Source organism: Salvelinus sp. IW2-2015, linkage group LG36, assembly GCF_002910315.2.
Source record: "Salvelinus sp. IW2-2015 linkage group LG36, ASM291031v2, whole genome shotgun sequence".
In the NCBI taxonomy this organism is placed as follows: Eukaryota; Metazoa; Chordata; class Actinopteri; order Salmoniformes; family Salmonidae; genus Salvelinus; species Salvelinus sp. IW2-2015.
The window spans coordinates 12,829,323-12,849,875 of NC_036875.1; the positions used below are offsets into that span (position 1 = coordinate 12,829,323).

The 20,553-nt window shown below is 41.7% G+C and overlaps 1 protein-coding gene across 3 annotated transcripts; it reads right to left on the minus strand.

Annotated features, from left to right (window-relative positions):
* Positions 1-297: 297 nt before the first annotated feature.
* On the minus strand, positions 298-20,210 carry gtpbp8 (GTP binding protein 8). Of its 3 annotated transcripts, none has more exons than XM_023981624.2 (7): positions 20,017-20,210; positions 19,299-19,605; positions 8,648-8,746; positions 8,397-8,527; positions 7,240-7,339; positions 4,063-4,178; positions 298-1,776 (listed from the first exon to the last, which is right to left on the minus strand). In XM_023981624.2, exons 1-7 carry the CDS (start codon positions 20,193-20,195, stop codon positions 1,686-1,688), a joined length of 1,023 nt encoding a protein of 340 aa, XP_023837392.1. In that variant the 5' UTR covers positions 20,196-20,210; the 3' UTR covers positions 298-1,685. The 3 variants fall into 3 exon arrangements, with proteins under 3 accessions (XP_023837392.1, XP_023837391.2, XP_023837394.2); XM_023981623.2 differs by having other exon boundaries at positions 19,299-19,635; positions 20,017-20,196; XM_023981626.2 differs by lacking the exon at positions 298-1,776 and adding an exon at positions 1,783-2,502 and having other exon boundaries at positions 19,299-19,635; positions 20,017-20,199.
* Positions 20,211-20,553: the final 343 nt, after the last annotated feature.

Sequence of the window (20,553 nt, forward strand, 5' to 3'; positions counted from 1 at the left end):
TGTTCTTCTTACGCAACTATCCAGTTGATATTACATGAATGTAACCTTATTTGTCCTGAGATGAGACCATGGTTCATTCTTACGCCAGAACTGATCACTTTTCCCACAAAATACAAGATCTTATCCCAGTCTCTCAAAATGTAGCCAGTTCAATAGTTTTTGCTTCCCTTAGTACTTCTTTCCCCATTAATTCTGTCATTCATTAAATGCTAGGGGAAATGTTTAACAAAGTCTCCACCAGTAGCTTACTATATAGGACCCTTTAGGTCCAGAGTTCTACAACAACCAACACAAATGTTTCCTTTTATAGTTTTTATTACAAAATTAAAACAATCCATATTCCCATCACCATACAGTGCATTCAGAAAGTATTCAGACCCCTTCCCACATCTTGTTACGCCTTATTCTAAAATCGATTAAATAAAAACACATCTACACAGAATGACAAAGTGAAAAAAAAGAAGTGTAGAAATGTTTACAAATGTATTAACAATGACAAACAGAAATACCTTATTTACATAACTAATTAGACCCTTTGCTATTATACTCTAAAATTGAGTTCAGGTGCATCCGGTTTCCATTGATCATCCTTGAGATGTTTCTACAACTTGATTGGAGTTCACCTGTGGTMAATTCAATTGGACAGGATTTGGAAAGGCACACAACCTGTCTATATAAGGTCCCACAGTTGACAGTGCATGTCAGAGCAAAAACCAAGCCATGAGGTCAAAGAAATTGTCCGTAGAGCTCTGAAACAGGATTGTGTCAAGGCACAGATCTGGAGAAGGTTACTAAACAATTTCTGAACACAGTGGCCTACATTATTCGTAAATGGTAGAAGTTTGGAACCACCAAGACTCTCCCCAGAGCTGGCCGCACAGCAAAACTGAGCAATTGGGGGAGAAGGGCCTTGGTCAGGGAGGTTACCAAGAACCCGATGGTCACTCTGACAGAGCTCCAGAAATATAGGTGTGCCAAGCTTGTAGCGTCATACCCAAAAAGAATCGAGGCTGTAATCGCTGCCAAAGGGGCTTCAACAAAGTACTGAGTAAAGGGTCTTAAAACCTAAGTAAATGTGATAGTTACGTTTTTTTAATTTGTAATAAATTTGCTAACATTTCTAAAAACCTGTTTTTGCTTTGTCATTATGGGGTATTGTGTGTAGATTGAGGAGGTAAAAAACGACTGAATCCATAGAATAAGTCTAACGTAACAAAATGTGGAAAAAGTCAAGGGGTCTGAAAACTTTCCGAATGCACGGTATATACAGAAATAGCAGTCTGACTATAGTAAACAATGTACACAAACACTAAAGGTGAAGTGGCTCTATTGGGAAACTGTCTTCAGGTCAGCTTTTAGTTTGTCTCTGTTCCCAAGGTGAAAGTTCCCGTAGAATCACACAGTACCGTGTCCATAAGAAAGCACTTACAGACAGTGGATTAGATCTCGGATCAGCTGTCTGCTTTGGTATAATGGTTTAGGGGTTAGAAGAGAAACACTGTAGCAGCACATGAGCCAAGTATAGCAACTGATCTCTGGTCAGTTTTGAAATCTGTCCACAATAGGCTACTGTATCAGTGGTGCGAGTGTTCATAGATTGAGTAAGTATGAGCTGATTCCAAAAGAAGTTATCAGCTGTGCTCCAGAGTGTGCAGTCAGAGAAGAGGTGGTTAACTGGTCTCAGATCAGCTTTGACAAGTGTCTCCCAGCTGAATGCTCCCAGTCACATGGGCAATGAAACAACGGAGCAGGTATATCCCCGAAAAATGGAGAGAACTGTCGATTAGAAGAGAGAGAGATCAATATATAGCTGCTTCAAATTTTTGAAGACAGCCAAACATATTTGCATGTATAGAATTGGCGAGGCCTGCTATACACAACACAGGACAGAGTAATGAAGTAGTTGTTAAAGTGAGAAAGTAGGTGTGCCTGCCTGTGAAGAACGACAGTTAACATGTGTATGTACAGTTTACGAGCCATTATAACGGGGCCCTTCCGTGTTAGTAAATTAGTGCATTAGTGTGCTGGTATCTGTAGAGTAGCACTTCAGTGGGTCTGTTATCAGTTAGTTACTGGTGTGAGATATTCTTCCGACACTCAACCTTTATGGAATGTGCAGCCGGACATAACCCCTAAGACCTTGGCCGAGAGGCAGAGTGTGTGAGTGACAGTCAGTCACACTCTCTCTCACACACAGTCTGTCTCTCCTGCACACGGCCATTCCTCTCCCTCCAATTTCAATGACAGTGTGCAGTCAGGTCCGTGTGTGTGTGTATGCCCAACCGTACGTGCGTGCCACTGCCACCATTATCTTGTCTTATCTGATCACTGGTAGCCATCTGACCCAATTAGATAGGTAGGTTTTATTTACACAAATGCATGTGTGCCGCAATGGTGCACTTTCACAGTTTTTAATAAAGAAAAGTGAACCTGCACTGCAGCTTACATAAGATAATATGTAAACTGCACTGTGACATAATCCAGTCTGTCCTTTCCCATCACCTAAAGAATTAGGAAGACAGGTTACAGTCAAACTACAGCACTAACTAATGGCATACTTTCTGGTTTACAGTGAAGGCAACAGAGATTTTACAATACAATATCACGGTACGGTGTGGTTGGCATGACGATGGAACTGAAGCATATCGTTCCATTATCTAAAAGGATGAACAAGAAATATCTGAGGTGATAGGCTATATACACGGAGTGTACAAAACATTAAGAACACCTTCCTAATATTGAGTATTGTACTGTAAGTCTGTATCCATTGATGTAATTAATGTTTTGTTGCATTTTTTTTATATTTACATAGGCTATTCATCTAAATACAGACTATACCAAACATCAAGAACCCCTTCCTAATATTGAGTTGCACCCCCTTTTGTCTTCAGAACAGCTTCAATTTGTCGTAGCATGGACTACAAGGTGTAGATGCTGGTCCATGTTGACTCCAATGCTTCCCACAGTTGTCATGTGTGCTGGATGTCCTTTGGGTGGWACACACATTCTTGATGCACACGGGAAACTGTTGAGCGYGAAAAACYCTGCAGCGTTCAAAAGGCACTTAAATCCTTTGTCTTGCCCATTCACCCTCTGAACGGCACACATTCACAATCCACGTCTTAATTGTCTCAAGGATTAAAAACRCTTCTTTAACCTGTCTCCTCTCCTTCAGCTACACTGATTGAAGTGGATTTAACAAGTGACATCAATAAGGGATCATGGCTATCACCTGGATTCACCTGGTCAGTCTGTCATGGAATGTTTTGTACACTCAGTGTGTATTTTGCATGTAAGCAGTCAGCCACACTTTCTTCCTGTAGACTACAACTCCATCTGTGATGACCTTGGTCTAGTCATGTGATTGCTACAATGACATGAGTGAAATGAGAGAGGGTGTGTCTGTCGGTCTTTTGCCAAATAAGTGTGACTGTGACTAACTCTTTATGTCCTTGAATATTGAGCAATAGTAATGGCTTCTTTTTGTAAGCACTAACTCCGCCATGGCTTGTTGGGCAAACCCTATGGGGAAAGGAATGGGGGTTTGAGGTTTTTTTGATAAATTCAGAAAACAAAAAGGTCTTAGGAGATCATAAATGMATCATAATTCCCAAAAAGTGACGTTAGCTGATAAAGACTATGTGATAAAAAATTACGTATAAGACAAGTATTTTTTATCAGAAATTGTTCACCAGCTAACGTCACTTTTTGGGAATTTTGAAGCATTTATGTAATCAAAACGAGCACATAAATGCTCCATAATTCCTAAAAAGGTCATTACCTCACAGAACAAAACGTTTAAGATCTCCTAAACCTGTGTTAACCTTACTTTCGGCATTTATCCCAAAACCCCACTCTATCCCCATTAATTTCCGACATAGGAATGGCCGAACGAACCAGAGGTAACACATTTTTTAGGACTATAAGGCGAGCTCTATAACGATGTGTGTGTAAATTTACATTCTGACATGGCAAGTTCACAGTGACAAGCCATCGGTCTAAAAAGAGAGATATATATGGTGCACAATTTACTGAAAATAGTAGGGTGTGTGGGTGACTCACCTGACCAGGAAGGGCTGTGGGAAGCAGCTAACAGTTTGTTTTATGGCATCCTGAAGTTGCAGCAGGTTAGTCAACAGCACCCCCTGGCGGCACTTATCGATCTTGGTCACCACAATCTGCATCACACACCAGACAAAACAAGAGTTTTACAAAGATGCCTCATTAACAAGTGCTGATAGGCTATACGATCATGAATGAATAAACAGGTTCTCATTGTGTGCTAGTCCAAATCAGACACTGTGTTCCCAATTCCCAAGCAAAATAAGCGGTTCTATGAGGAACAATAACTAACGTTTTCGGTCATCTTCTGGGTGGTTTAGGACACTATAAGCGGCAGGGGCTAGGCCTGTATTTTATTGGCAGTATGACGAGTGCATCCATTCATCCCATGTAAGTACATCAATGGGATAATTTTAATCTGACGTCAGTCCTTTAGTCTGTTGTGGCTCCACAAGGTGGACATAAACTTTATTTAAGATCCCGTTGACATAACTAAAATTATGTGGTCAAAGTGCTTAATAACCTGTTAGCTTTATTTAAGATCCCGTTGACATCATTTTAGTTATGTGGTCAAAAGTGCTTAATAACCTGATAGCATGAATAAATCACAGCTTCATGCATTAATCACAGGACAGGGCCAATCAATAATGGCCGGATCCAGTCCTGTGATTAATGCATGAAGCTGTGCTTAATAACCTGATAGCATGAATAAATCACAGCTTCATGCATTAATCACAGGACAGGGCCAATCAATAATGGCCGGATCCAGGACTGCGGTTTTTAAATAGCTGAGTGGGACAAGTTAGAGCGTTCTACATGAATCTGCTCTCTACAGTGAGTGTGATGGAACATAACACACTAAGGAGGAGAGGGACAGAAAAGGCTTAAATGGCATGCAATGAAAATGGAGAACCTAGATTATAGTAAAATTCTGTAAACTTAACATACACAAGGACACAAAACAGAACACTGAGTTGTTTAACAATGCCATCATCCCATATATATATATATATATATATATATATATATATATATACACACACACACTTGAAGTTTACATACACTTAGGTTGGAATCATTAAAACTCATTTTTCAACCACTCCACAAATTTCTTGTAAACAAACTATAGTTTTGGCAAGTCGGTTAGGACATCTACTTTGTGCATGACACAAGTACATTTTCCCATACACTTGGTTTAGCAGACAGATTATTTCACTGTATCACAATTCCAGTGGGTCAGAAGTTCACATACACTAAGTTGACTGTGCCTTTAAACAGCTTGGAAAATTCCAGAAAATKATGTCATGGCTTTAGAAGTTTCCGATAGGCTAAATGACATTTAAAATCAATTGGAGGTGTACCTGTGGATGTATTTCAAGGCCTACCTTCAAACCAAGTGCCTCTTTGCTTGACATCATGGGAAAATCAAAAAGAAACCAGCCAAGACCTCAGGGGGAAAAATTGTAGACTTCCACAAGTCTCATTCATCCTTGGGAGCAATTTCCAAATACCTGAAGGTACCACGTTCATCTGTACAAACAACAGTACGCAAGTATAAACACCATGGGACCACGCAGTCGTCATACTGCTCAGGAAAGAGACGCGTTCTGTCTCCTAGAGATGAACGTTCTTTGGTACGAAAAGTGCAAATCAATCCCGGAACAACAGCAAAGGACTTTGTGAAGATGCTGGAGGAAACAGGTACAAAAGTATCTATATCCACAGCCCCTGCTCCAAAACCGCCCATAAAAAAGCCAGACTACGGTTTACAACTGCACATGGGGACAAAGATCGTACTTTTTGGAGAATTGTCCTCTGGTCTGATGAAACAAAAATAGAACTGTTTGGCCATAATGGCCATCATTATGTTTGGAGGAAAAAGGGRGATGCTAGCACAACCATGAAGCACGGGGGTGGCAGCATCAGGTTGTGGGGGTGCTTAGCTGCAGGAGGGACTGGTGCACTTCAGAAAATAGATGGCATCATGAGGGAGGGAAATTATGTGGATATATTGAAGCAGCATCTCAAGACATCAGTCAGGACAATGACCCCAAGCATACTTCCAAAGTTGTGGCAAAATGGCTTAAGAACAACAAAATCAAGGTATTGGAGTGGCCATAACAAAGCCCTGACCTCAATCCTATAGAAAATTTGTGGGCAGAACTGAAAAAGCGTGTGCGAGCAAGGAGGCCTACAAACCTGACTAAGTTACACCAGCTCTGTCAGGAGTAATGGGCCAAAATTCACACCTTATTGTGGGAAGCTGGTGGAAGGCTACCCGAAACATTTGACCCAAGTTAAACAATTTAAAAACAATTCTACCTAATACTAATTGAGTGTATGTAAACTTCTGACCCACTGGGAATGTGATGAAAGAAATAAAAGCTGAAATAAATCCTTATACTATTATTCTGACATTTCACATTCTTAAAATAAAGTGGTGATCCTAACTGACCTAAGACAGGGAATTTTTACTAAGATTAAATGTCAGGAATGTGAAAAACTGAGTTTAAATGTATTTGGCTAAGGTGTATGTAAACTTTCCACTTCAACTGTATATGTGTGTATATATATATATATGTGATATAATAATTTGTATGTTTAAGATAATGACTAAAGTATTCCACCCTGAAACCATATAATTGAATGAAATGTGTTAGTCATAATCCAATAATGTGTGTGTGTAAAACAAGTTAAGACTAAAACATTGTGTTACTATTTAGCAATAAGAGAAATGTATAGTTGAGACATCAAAGGACAACTGAACTGTCTACAGACGACCTTGTGATAACTCTGAAACCAATAACAGGAAAGAGGCCTCCCCAACCTAGGTAGGGGAGTAACTGTTAGAAATGGCTAGGCTTGCAGAAGATAATGAGATGTGTTAGTATAGTGGAAAAATACAGACAATCTGAGCAGGGAGTAGCCTATGACAGGAACGTGTGTGTATATAAGATGGGCTCTGAACTTGAGAGGGCAGAGCGCTCTCTGAATAAAGTATTGATCTATTGCAGAATCTGAGACTTTGTCTAATTCTTTATTAACCGGAGATTTACGACCTCTGGGAAATAGACAAAGCTTGAGTGATAGTTGAGTTCAACCATTGAGATAGCAAAATTCTCRTGACAATATGTATATATATTCTATTAAAACAGAGGCTATAGAGGTTAATCTCACCACGTAAGGCCGACTGAACTCTTCACACATCTCCAGGGCGATCATATCTGCCTCCTGTAGCCCAACACTGCCGTCCACCAATAGGAAGGTCCTTACCAGACTGATAGAAATGTAACACAGCAGAGGAAAGCATGATCATGTTACACAAACAGACAAATGCATTCGATCTACATCAACTCTCCAACCCTGCTCCTTGAGAGTTACCGTCCTGTTGGTTATCTAGCACACCCAATTCTAATAATTAGCTGGTTGATAAGCTGAATCAGGTTTAGTTACAACTGGGATTGGATCGCAAACCTACAGGAGGGTAGCTCTCCAGGAACTGGGTTGGAGAGCCCTGATCTACACTGAACAAAAATAGAAATGCAACATGTCAAGTGTTGGTCCCATGTTTCATGAGCTGAAATACAAAATACCAGATTTTTTCCATACACACAATAGGTTTTTCTTTCAAATTTTGTATACAAATGTATTTACATTCATATTAGTGAGCATTTCTCATTTGGCAAGATAAYCCATCCACCTGACAGTAGTGGCATATCAATAAACGGATTAAACAGCATGATCATTACAAAGGTGCACCTTGTGCTGGGGACAATAAAAGGCACCTTTAAAATGTGCAGTTTTGTCACAACACAATGCCACAGATGTCTCAAGTTTTGAGGCAGGAATGTCCACTAGAGCGGTTGCCAGAGAATTTAATGTTAATTTGTCAACCATAAGCTGCCTCCAACGTCATTTTAGAGAATTTGGCAACCGGCCTCACAACCGCAGACCACGTGTTACCACGACAGCCCAGGATCTCCACATCCGACTTCTTCACCTGCGAGATCGTCTGAGGGGTGGGGGAGGTGCTCAGGAGTATTTTTGTCTGTAATAAAGCCCTTTTGTGGGGAAAAACTCATTCAGATTGTCTGGACCTGGCTCCCCAGTGGGTGGGCCTATGCACCCCACCCCGGCACCCCTGCCCAGTCATGTGATTTTCATAGATTAGGGCCTAATGAATTCATTTAAATTGACTGATTTCCTCATATGAACTGTAACTCAGTAAAATATTAGAACATGTTACATGTTGCGTGTAGATTTTTGTTCAGTGTACTTACTGTACATTGATTGACAGCCACATAATGTAAAGCTAAAACATCCCGAAGACCTACTTTTTTCTTGAACCCAGATAGTGCTCCACCATCTCCACAAAGTCCTTGGGAGCCCTGTATCCATAACCAGGCATGTCCACCATGGTGAAAGCTTTGCCCACTTTGAAAAAGTTCATCTTCTTGGTATGGCCCTGAGAGAGAGTGGATAAAATGCCAGGTAGTGAAAGTACCTTAGAGAATGTATGGAATGAGACAGAGCGATAACACAATGTAGGACCCCCCCAATAAACAACAGATCTTAGTTTACTCACGGGTGTTTTGGAGACTCTAATTTCTACGTCAGGAGCCAGGGAGAACAGAGCTTTGATGAGAGACGACTTCCCCACATTACTCCTGCCGATGAAACACACCTGGCAAGGCACACACAATCACCATGATCAATATTACAACACATCAACAAACATCCAAAAGGGTGTAAGGACCTTAACAACAAGCTGACCAAATTGAAAATATGAATATACTACCGTTCAAAAGTTTGGGGTCACTTAGAAATGTCCTTGTTTTTGAAAGAAAAGTTTTGTTTCTGGCCATTTTGAGCCTGTAATCGAACCCACAAATGCTGATGCTCCAGATACTCAACTAGTCTAAAGAAAGACCGTTTTATTGCTTCTTTAAATCAGCACAACCGTTTTCAGCTGTGCTAACATCATTGCAAAAGTGTTTTCTAATGATCAATTAGCCTTTTAAAATTATAAACTTGGATTAGCTAACACAATGTGCCATTGGAACACAGGAGTGATGGTTGCTGATAATGGGCCTCTGTACRCCTATGTAGATATTCCATTCAAAATCAGCCGTTTCCAGCTACAATAGTCATTTACAACAATAACAATGTCTACACTGTATTTCTGATCAATTTGATGTTATTATAAAATGGACCAAAAAAAAGTGCTTTTCTTTCAAAAACAAGGACATTTCTAAGTGACCCCAAACTTTTGAACGGTAGTGTGTATATATACATTAAAAAAATATAGTTTTTTTTGTATTATCACTTTGAAGTTAAAGCTTAGTGTGCATAGATATTCAAAAACAAGATAAGTTCACCTTAAAGTGTTTATATTCTGCGATGCTGAGCACACTGCTTTGGGTTTGCAACTGTGTGTTGCCAGCCATGATATAAAATCAGTCATTTGTAGAGTTATGACAGTGTGCTACTGTAATATCCTGGAGTCCCAGCGGACAATCAGAGCTACTGGAGCCATCTGTCTCTGACACAAGATGGAGTCTGTCTGACACAAGATGGATGCAGAGAGCCGCTCCCCCATGTTGCCGGGGGATAAATCACACTGACAGGGGAGAGGTGGTGAGCCGAGCGGTAACTAAAACCACGTGTCTCACAATCACTGAACCCTCTGGCTCTGCACCACTCCTCTCTCCAAACATCTTTCCATTTGGCACTGCGGGGAAGAATCTAGGTTAAAGTCCTGGTCTGACTGAGGTTACATGAATACATTTCAGAATTCTGTTAAATTAATAAGCCATGGCCAATGTTCTCTTCATTCCATTCTTATAAGCATAAGAGCATGAAGGAGGGGGCGAGCGTTAATCTGCCCATTCCACACACTTAGTCATCCCCCCCAGTCTTCCACCCACCCACGCATGTTCCCCCACACACACCAGACCTGGGTTCAAATACATGTGTATTTTAATATTTGTTATATAATATAGTTTTTCTCCTGTGTATTTTAGTATTTTCACAGACAAAACTATTTTATGTATGTAAGTACAGTACCAGTCAAATATTTTGGCACATCTACTCATTCAAGGGTTTGTCTCTATTTTTACTATTTTCTACATTGTAGAATAATAGTGAAGACATCAACACTATGAAATAACACATATGGAATCATGTAGTAACCAAAAAAAGTGTTAAATATATATATTTTATATTCTTCAAAGTAGCCACCCTTTGCCTTTGACAGCTTTGCACACGCTTGGCATTCTCTCAACCAGCTTTAYGAGGTAGTCACCTGGAATGCATCTCAATTAACAGGTGTGCCTTGAAAGATGTTCCACAAATCAACTTTTTTCTTAATGCGTTTCAGCCAATCAGTTGTGTTGTGACAAGGTAGGGGTGGTATACAGAAGACAGCCCTATTTGGTAAAAGACCAAGTCCATATTATGGCAAGAACAGCTCAGATAAGCAAAGAGAAAAGACAGTCCATCATTACTTGAAAACATGAAGGTGAGTCAATCTAGAAAATTTCAGGAACTTTCAAAGTTTCTTCAAGTGCAGCCGCAAAAACAATCAATCGCTACGACGAAACTGCCTCTCATGAGGACTACCACAGGAAAGAAAGACCTAGAGTTACATCTGCTGCAGAAGACAAGTTCATTAGAGTTACCAGCCTCAGCAATTGCAGCCCAAATAAATGCTTTACAGAGTTCAAGTAACAGACACATCTCAACATCAACTATTCAGAGGAGACTGCGTGAATCAGGCCTTCATGGTCGAATTGTAGAATGGCGCAGGAGGGGATGGCTGACGTTTTAAGTGCTCCTAACCAACTGTGCTATTTTGTTCGCTTTTTTTTTTTAGTTGTTCACAACTTATTTTATAATAATAATGTTGCTGCTAACGTCTCTTATGATCCAAAATAACTTTTGGACATCAGAACAGCGATTACTCACCTTGAACTGGAAGAAGCTTTTTCCTTTAACGAGTCAGACGCAAAGAATATACTGCTTTCTCGAGAACAGGCCCAAATCCCTGTCATTTGCGTGAAGAAAAGATGGAGAAAAAGGGGGCGGAGGTCRGGTTGCCTTCTGAGAATTTGTAGGAGAACGAGTAAACCCCCACTGCCATCAGTTCTATTGGCCAACGTACAAGCATTGAAATATAAAATCGAGATTATCCAACCAACGAGACATTAAACTCTGTAATAGCTTATGTTTYACAAGTCGTGGCTGAACGACAACGCGGATAATATAAAGCTGGCGGGATTTCCCATGCACCGGCAGGACAGAGAAACTACGTCTGGTAAGACGAGGGGTGGGGGTGTGTTTCTATTTTTCAATAACAGCTGGTGCGCGATGTCTAATATTAAAGCAGTCTCAAGGTATTGCTCGCCTGAAGTAGAGAACCTTATGATAAGCTATAGACCACACTATCTGTATTATTTGTAGCGGTCTATTTACCACCACAAACCGATGCTGGAACTAAGACAGCACTCAAACAACTGTATAAGGCCATAAGCAAACAAGGAAGTGCTCATCCAGAAGTTGCGCACCTAGTGGCCAGGGACTTTACTGCAGGCAAACTTAAATCCGTTTTACCTMATTTCTACCGGCATGTCAAATGTGTCATCAGAGAGAAGAAAATAAAAAAATCTCTGGACCACCTTTACTACACACACACGTGTACAAAGCTCTCCTTCACCCTCCATTTGGCAAATCTGACCATAATTCTATCCTCCAGATTCCTGCTTACAAGCAAAAACTAAAGCAGGAAGAACCAGTGACTCGGTCAATACGGAAGTGGTCAGATGACGCAGATGCTACGCTACAGGACAGTTTTGCTCGCACAGACTGGAATATGTTCCGGGATTCATCCAATGGCATTGAGGAGTGTTAGAACCTAATTCTCAGAGTGAGTAAAATAAAAAAAATAAAAACCTCTACGGACACTATGAAAGCTTAACCAAGTTTATTCTACCCAGATGATCAATACAGCTGCATTAGACAAAACATGTTTCCACCACCACAAGTATATACAGTGGGGAGAACAAGTATTTGATACACTGCCGATTTTGCAGGTTTTCCTACTTACAAAGCATGTAGAGGTCTGTAATTTTTTTATCATAGGTACACTTCAACTGTGAGAGACGGAATCTAAAACAAAAATCCAGAAAATCACATTGTATGATTTTTAAGTAATTAATTAGCATTTAATTGCATGACATAAGTATTTGATACATCAGAAAAGCAGAACTTAATATTTGGTACAGAAACCTTTGTTTGCAATTACAGAGATCATACGTTTCCTGTAGTTCTTGACCAGGTTTGCACACACTGCAGCAGGGATTTTGGCCCACTCCTCCATACAGACCTTCTCCAGATCCTTCGGGTTTCGGGGCTGTCGCTGGGCAATATGGACTTTCAGCTCCCTTCAAAGATTTTCTATTGGGTTCAGGTCTGGAGACTGGCTAGGCCACTCCAGGACCTTGAGATGCTTCTTACGGAGCCACTCCTTACTTGCCCTGGCTGTGTGTTTCGGGTCGGTGTCATGCTGGAAGACCCAGCCACGACCCATCTTCAATGCTCTTACTGAGGGAAGGATGTTGTTGGCCAAGATCTCACGATACATGGCCCCATCCATCCTCCCCTCAATACAGTGCAGTCGTCCTGTCCCCTTTGCAGAAAAGCATCCCCAAAGAATGATGTTTCCACCTCCATGCTTCACGGTTGGGATGGKGTTCTTGGGGTGGTGTTCTTGCATGATTATAAATATTTTTAGTAATATTTTGCGCCCTGCAATTCAGCGGTTGTTTAGGAAAATGATCCCGTAAAAGGGATCCGTAGCACAGAGAAGTTAAGAAAGGCATTGATGTTAATGGTTAGGTACATTCGTGCAGCGATTGTGCTTTTTTCGCAAATGCGCTTTTGTTAAATCATCCCCCATTTGGCAAAGTTGGCTGTCTTTGTTAGGAAGAAATGGACTTCACACAGTTCGCAWCGAGCCAGGTGGCCCAACCTGCTGCATATACCCTGACTCTGTTGCACAGAACGCAAGAGAAGTGACACAATTTCCCTAGTTAAAAGAAATTCATGTTAGCAGGCAATATTTTCTAAATATGCAGGTTTAAAAATATATACTTGTGTATTGATTTTAAGAAAGGCGTTGATGTTTATGKTTAGGTACACATTGGTTGCACCACAGTGCTTTTTTCGCGAATGCGCTTGTTTATTTCACCCGTTTGGCGAAGTAGGCTGTGATTCAATGATAAATTAACAGGCACCGCATCGATTATATGCAACGCAGGACAAGCTAGATAAACTAGTAATATCATCAACCATGTGTAGTTAACTAGTGATTATGTTAAGATTGATTGTTTTTTTATAAGCTACGTTTAACCTAGCTAGCACCTTACTTGGCTCCTTGCTGCACTCGCATAACAAGTAGTCAGCCTGCCACGCAGTCTCCTCGTGGAGCTCAATGTAATCGGCCATGATCAGTGTTCAAAATACCGATTGTAATGAAAACTCGGCCCTAATTAAAATCGGCCATTCGATTAATCGGTCGATCCTAGTACGTACATATCCCAACCAGAAGCCATGGATTACAGGCAAATCCGCATCAAGTTAAAGGCTAGAGCTCCCGCTTTCAAGGAGCGGAACACTAATCGGATACTTTAAAAAAATCCCGCTATGCCCTCAGACGAACCATCAAACAAGCAAAGCGTCAATATAGGATTAAGATTGAATCCTACTACACCGGCTCTGACGCTTGACAGATGTGGCAGGGTAAACTATTAGACTACAAAAGGGAAACCCAGACGCGAGCTGCCCAGTGACGCAAACCTACGAGACGAGCTAAATGCCTTTTATGCTCGCTTCGAGGCAGGCAAAACTGAAGCAAGCATGAGAGCACCAGCTGTTCTARATGACTGTGTGTTAACGCTCTCGGTAGCCGATGTGAGCAAGACCTTTAAACAGTTCAAAATTCACAAAGCCGCGGGGCCAGACAGATTACCAGGACATGTACTCAAAGCATGTGTGGACCAACTGGCAAGTGTCTTCACTGACATTTAACCTCTCCCTGACAGAGTATGTAATACCTACATGTTTCAAGCAGACCACCATGGTCCCTTTGCCCACGGATGTTAAGGTAACCGTGTGGCTCAGTGTGGCTCAGTTGGTAGAGCATGGCGCTTGCAACGCCAGGGTTGTGGGTTCATTCCCCACGGGGGGACCAGGATGAATATGTATGAACTTTCCAATTTGTTAGTCGCTCTGGATAAGAGCGTCTGCTAAATTACTTTTTAAAAAATGTAAAAAAAAAAAAATGTAACCTGCCTAAATGATTACCGCCCCGTAGCACTCACGTCGGTAGCCATGAAGAGCTTTGAAAGGCTGGACATGGCTCACAACAGCATCCTTCCGGACACCCTAGACCCACTAAAATTCACATACCGCCCCAACAGATCCACAGATGACGCAATCTCAATCGCACTCCACACTGCCCTTTCTCACCTGGACATAAGAAACACCTATGTGAGAATGCTGTTCATTGACTACAACTCAGCATTTAACACCATAGTGCCCACAAAGCTCATCACTAAGCTAAGGACCTTGGGACTAAACACCTCCCTCTGCAACTGGATCCTGGACTTCCTGACAGGCCACCCCTAGATCTGCCATGCTGACCCTCAACACTGGGGCCCTTCAGGGGTGTGTACTTAGTCCCCTCCTGTACTCCCTGTTCACCCACGACTGCATGGCCAAAAACGACTCCAACACCATCATTAAGTTTGCTGACGACACAACAGTGGTAAGCCTGATCACCGACAACAGTGAGAGCCTATAGCGAGGAGGTCAGAGACCTGGCAGTGTGGTGCCAGGACAACCTCTCCCTCAATGTGTGCAAAACAAAATAGCATATCGTGGACTACAGGAAAAGGTGGGCCGAACAGGCCCCCATTAACATCACAGCTGTAGTGGAGCAGGTTGAGAGCTTCAAGTTCCTTGGTGTCCACATCACCAACGAACTATCATGGTCCAAACACACCAAGACAGTCGTGAAGAGGGCACGACAACACATTTTCCACCTCAGGAGACTGAAAAGATTTGGCATGGGTCCCCAGATCCTCAAAAAGGTATACAGCTGCACCAGAGAGCATCCTGACCGGTTGCGTCACCGCCTAGTATGGAAACTGCTCGGCATCTGACCGTAAGGCACTACAGAGTGTAGTGCGTACGGCCCAGTACATCACTGGGGCCAAGCTTCCTGCCATCCAGGACCTATATACTAGGCGGCGTCAGAGGAAAGCCCCCCAAAAAATGGTCAGACTCCAGTTACCCAAGTTATGGACTGTTCTCTCTGCTACCGCACAGCAAGCGGTACCGGAACACCAAGTCTAGGAACAAAAGGCTCCTTAGCAGCTTCTACCCCCAAGCCATAAGACTGCTGAACAATTAATCAAAGGGCCACCGGACTATTGACATTGCTGCCCCCTGGTGACACCGTCATTGATTTATTTAGAATTCAAGGCACACTTAACCAGCATGGCTACCACAGCATTCTGCAGCGATACGCCATCCCATCTGGTTTGCACTTAGAATAGACTGACGAGTTTCAGAAGAAAGTTCTTTGTTTCTGGCCTTTTTGAGCCTGTAATCGAACCCACAAATGCTGATGCTCCAGATACTCAACGTCTAAAGAAGGCCAGTTTTACTGCTTCTTTAATTAGCACAACAGTTTTCAGCTGTGTTAACATAATTGCAAAAGGGTTTTCTAATGATCAATTAGCCTTTAAAATGATCAACTTGGATTAGCTAACATGCCATTGGAAAACAGGAGTGATGGTTGCTGATAATGGGCCTCTGTACACCTATGTAGATATTCCATAAAAAAAAAAAAAGTTTCCAGCTACAATAGTCATTTACTATTTCATAAAATAAAATTGTACTTGTCACATGCGCCAAATACAACAGGTGTAGGCCTTACCGTGAAATGCTTACTTACAAGCCCTTAACCAACACTGTGGTTGAAGAAAGAGTTAAGAAAATATTTACTAAATAAAACTAAAGTAAAAATACTAATAAAAAGTAACACAATAAAAAATAACGAGACTATATACAGGGGGTAATGGTACCGAGCCAATATGCTGGGGCAAAGATTAGTTGAGATATTTTGTACATGTAGGTAGGGGTAAAGTAACTATGCATAGAAAATAAACAACGAGTAGCAGCAGTGTAAATAGTGTCWATGTAAATAGTTCAGTTGGCTATTTGATTAATTGTTCAGCAGTATTATGGCTTGGGGTAGAAGCTGTTAAGGAGCCTTTTGGTCCTAGACTTGGCGCTCCGGTACTGTTTGCAGTGTGGTAACAGAGAGAACAATCTATGACTTGGGTGACTGGAGCCTGACAATTTTTGGGGCCTTCCTCTGACACCGCCTTGTATAGAGGTCCTGGATGGCAGGAAGCTTGACCTCAGTGATGTACTGGGCCGTACGCACTACCCTCTGTAGAGCCTTGTGGTCGGAGGCCGAGCAGTTGCCATACCAGGCAGTGATGCAACCAGTCAGGATGCTCTCGATGGTGCAGCTCTATAACTTTTTGAGGATCTGAGGACACGCAAAATCTTTTCAGTCTCCTGAGGCTTTGTGGTGCCCGCTTCACGACTGTCTTGGTGTGTTTGGACCATGATAGTTTGTTGGTGATGTGGACACCAAGGAAMTTGAAGCTCTCAACCTGCTCCACTATAGCCCCGTCGATGAGAATGGTCCATTTCCTGTTGTCCACAATTATCTCCTTTGTCTTGATCACATTGAGGGAGAGGTTGTCTTGGTTGTTGATCCTGAAACAAAGTTTACCAGCACAACACAGGATGTGTCACACAGTGAGCCAACACCACCAGAGAAGAAGAGTCGATTGGGCACACTGTTTGCTTTCATGTAACAACAAAGCTTGGCTGCATGAAACTGCATGAAACACCAAAGAAAACCGAGTAGCTCAATTTGGGCTCCCGAGTGGCGCAGAAGTCTAAGGCACTGCATCTCAGTGCAAGAGGTGTCACTACAGACACCCTAGTTCGAATCCAGGCTGTGTCACAACTGGCCGTGATTGGGAGTCCCATAGAGTGGCGCACAATTGTCCCAGCGTCGTCCGGGTTTGGCCGGTGTAGGTTCAAATAAGAATTTGTTATTAACTGACTTGCCTAGTTAAATAWTWKTTTTTTTATTAAATACCTCATGACCCCATATATTCTACCAACTACTGATCCTCTGGGACACACACAGTCAAACATATCCAACACTGAGCAGAATTGCTGTTGAGTACATACAGTTGAAGTCGGAAGTTTACATACACTTTAGCCAAATACATTTAAACTCCGTTTCACAGTTCCTGACATTTAATCCTAGTAAAAATTCCCTATCTTAGGTCAGTTAGGATCATCACTTTATTTTAAGAACGAGAAATGTCTGAATAATAGTAGAGAGAATGATTGATTTCAGCTTTTATTTATTTCATAACATTCCCAGTGGGTCAGAAGTTTATTAGTATTTGGAAGCATTGCCTTTAAAATGGTTTAACTTGGGTCAAACGTTTTTGGTAGCCTTCCCACAATAAGTTGGGTGAATTTTGGCCCATTACTCCTGACAGAGCTGGTGTAACTGAGTCAGGTTTGTAGGCCTCCTTGCTCCCACGCGCTTTTTCAGTTCTGCCCACACMTTTTCTATAGGATTGAGGTCAGGGCTTTGKGATGGCCACTCCAATACCTTGACTTTGTTGTCCTTAAGCCATTTTGTCACAATTTGAAAGTATGCTTGGGGTCATTGTCCATTTGGAAGACCCATTTGCGACCAAGCTTTAACTTCCTGACTGATGTCTTGAACTGTTGCATCAATATATCCACATCAATTTCCTCCCTCATGATGCCATCTATTTTCTGAAGTGCACCAGTCCCTCCTGCAGCAAAGCACCCCCACAACATGATGCTGCCACCCCCATGCGTCACGGTTGGGATGGTGTTCTTCGGCTTGCAAGCCTCCCCCTTTCTCCTCCAAGCATAACGATGGTCATTATGGCCAAACAGTTCAATTTTTGTTTCATCAGACCAGAGGACATTTCTCCAAAAAGTACGATCTTTGTCCCCATGTGCAGTTGCAAACCGTAGTCTGGCTTTTTTTATGGCGGTTTTGGAGCAGTCGTTTCCTCCTTGCTGAGCGACCTTTCAGGTTATGTCGAGATAGGACTCGTTTTACTGTAGATATAGATACTTGTGTAACCATTTCCTCCAGCATCGTCACAAGGTCCTTTGCTGTCGTTCTGAGATTGATTTGCACTTTTCGCACCAAAGTACGTTCATCTCCAGGAGACAGAATGTGTCTCCTTCCTGAGCGGTATGACGGCTACATGGTCCCGTGGTGTTTATACTTGCATACTATTGTTTGTACAGATGAATGTGGTACCTTCAGGTGTTTGGAAATTGCTCCCAAGGATGAACCAGACTTGTGGAGTTCTACAATTTATTTTTCTGAGGTCTTTTGATTTTCCCATGATGTCAAGCAAAGAGGCACTAAGTTTGAAGATAGGCTAATAGACATAATTTGAGTCAATTGGAGGTGTACATGTGGATGTATTTCAAGGCCTATCAGAATCTTCTAAAGCCTTAACAGCTTGAAAAATGTCAGAAAATGATGTCTAGAGGCACAGTCAACTTAGTGCATGTAAACTTCTGACCSACTGGAATTGTGATACAGTGAATTATAAGTGAAATAATCTGTATGTAAACAATGGATGGAAAAATTACTTGTGTCATGCACAAAGTAGATGTCCTAACCAACTTGCCAAAACTATAGTTTGTTAACAAGAAATGTGTGGAGTGGTTGAAAAACAAGTTTTAGTGACTCCAACCTAAGTGTATGTAAACTTCCGACTTCAACTGTACATGTGCATTCTCTGCAGTTGTGGAGTGGCTTTTCCAACATTGGAGGGCGTATCTTCAGACCAGATTGCTGCTCCATGTCTGACAAGCTTTTTGAAAGCCTGATGTTTTTTTTAAATGTAACAATAGCATCTTTCACCTTTGAGACACCAATGTTAAATTTAAGCTGCATATTGTGATCTAAAAGTGAAATAAGACCTAGCCTATACAAGTGTTTTTATTTCAAATCAAACTACTATGTACATTCACAACTATTTTAACATACATCCAACACACATCCCTCCACCTACCTCGGCCTGGTTCTGTGAGGGTGCGTGTTCCATCCTCACGGCAGAGGTGTGGTAATCAATCTTGTGTGAGGAGGACGGGGAGAAGAGTTTCTCTGCCTTGGTTATGTCCTCCACACTGGGCTGGAAGAGCTGGAAGTTGCCCCTATCCACTGAACAARCCAAGTGGGGCTCCAGCTCACTGAAGGGGAACAGCAGGCCCCGGAGCTTCCTCTGGGGGAGCAGGGAGGCTTGATGGAAAGAAGCCAGATTGTGGGCACCCTGCTGGGATGCAGTCCAAAATCCAGTCCCTGGCTTTAGCCATAGCCTCCTGCAGAACATMTTTTGTTTGATGTGTGAGCTGCAAAGGTATCATGTGTTATAGGTTATATCTGTGTATTTCTTTATATAGTAACAATTGTTGGTTGACTGTTTTCGAATACCACTATGCACCGCCCTCACACAAGTGTAGGCAATTGTCATTATCACCTAAGCACTTTAATAATAATAAAATGGGTTTGGCACATCTCTTGATGCTCTGATAAAGTCACAACTGTCGGAACGCGTTTGCCTCTAAATGTGAAATGAGGTGACGTCTTTTTWAAAATATTGTGTACTGTTTGCAGTGTTCATGAACTTGGGATTTAATGGGTAGGTTAACAAATGACATGGCTATTATTACATTTTATGGCAACTAGCTAGCTATCTGTTTACTTCGCAATTCTTAATTAATTAAACTTACCCAATGACTTGCTGAAATACTACGCCAATAATTCCTGCGCGTTTAAATGTGACAATACATATATTGATCAAATTACGAAGAGAAGATGCATTGTTAGCCGTACATTTTCTAGTCAACGTCCTCCATGTTTGATTTTTAATGGTTACATTGAAACGCAACCGGCAGACACAAGTTGACATGATTGTAGTTCCGCCTTAAAATTCATCCTCTCCATTCTCGAAGTCTTTTTCTTCTTCGATGAGGTTTAAAGGCGGTTAGCATCTACTAAATATTGCATTACCGCCACCTACTAGACTGGAGTGGAACTCCCTTATACTTTGCTTGAAAAAATAAATATATAAACAAATACCCTACAATCTAACACTACACTCACACAAAAATAAAAATAACACCACCCTACTCCACTATTTAAATCTATTTAGTCCTACCTCAGGCCAACAACCTGAAAGGATGGGATTCCACCACTTAACACACCCTGTAACTCTTCTGATGTTAAGTCTCGCACACCAAATACCTCTCTGCAGCTACCACCACAAC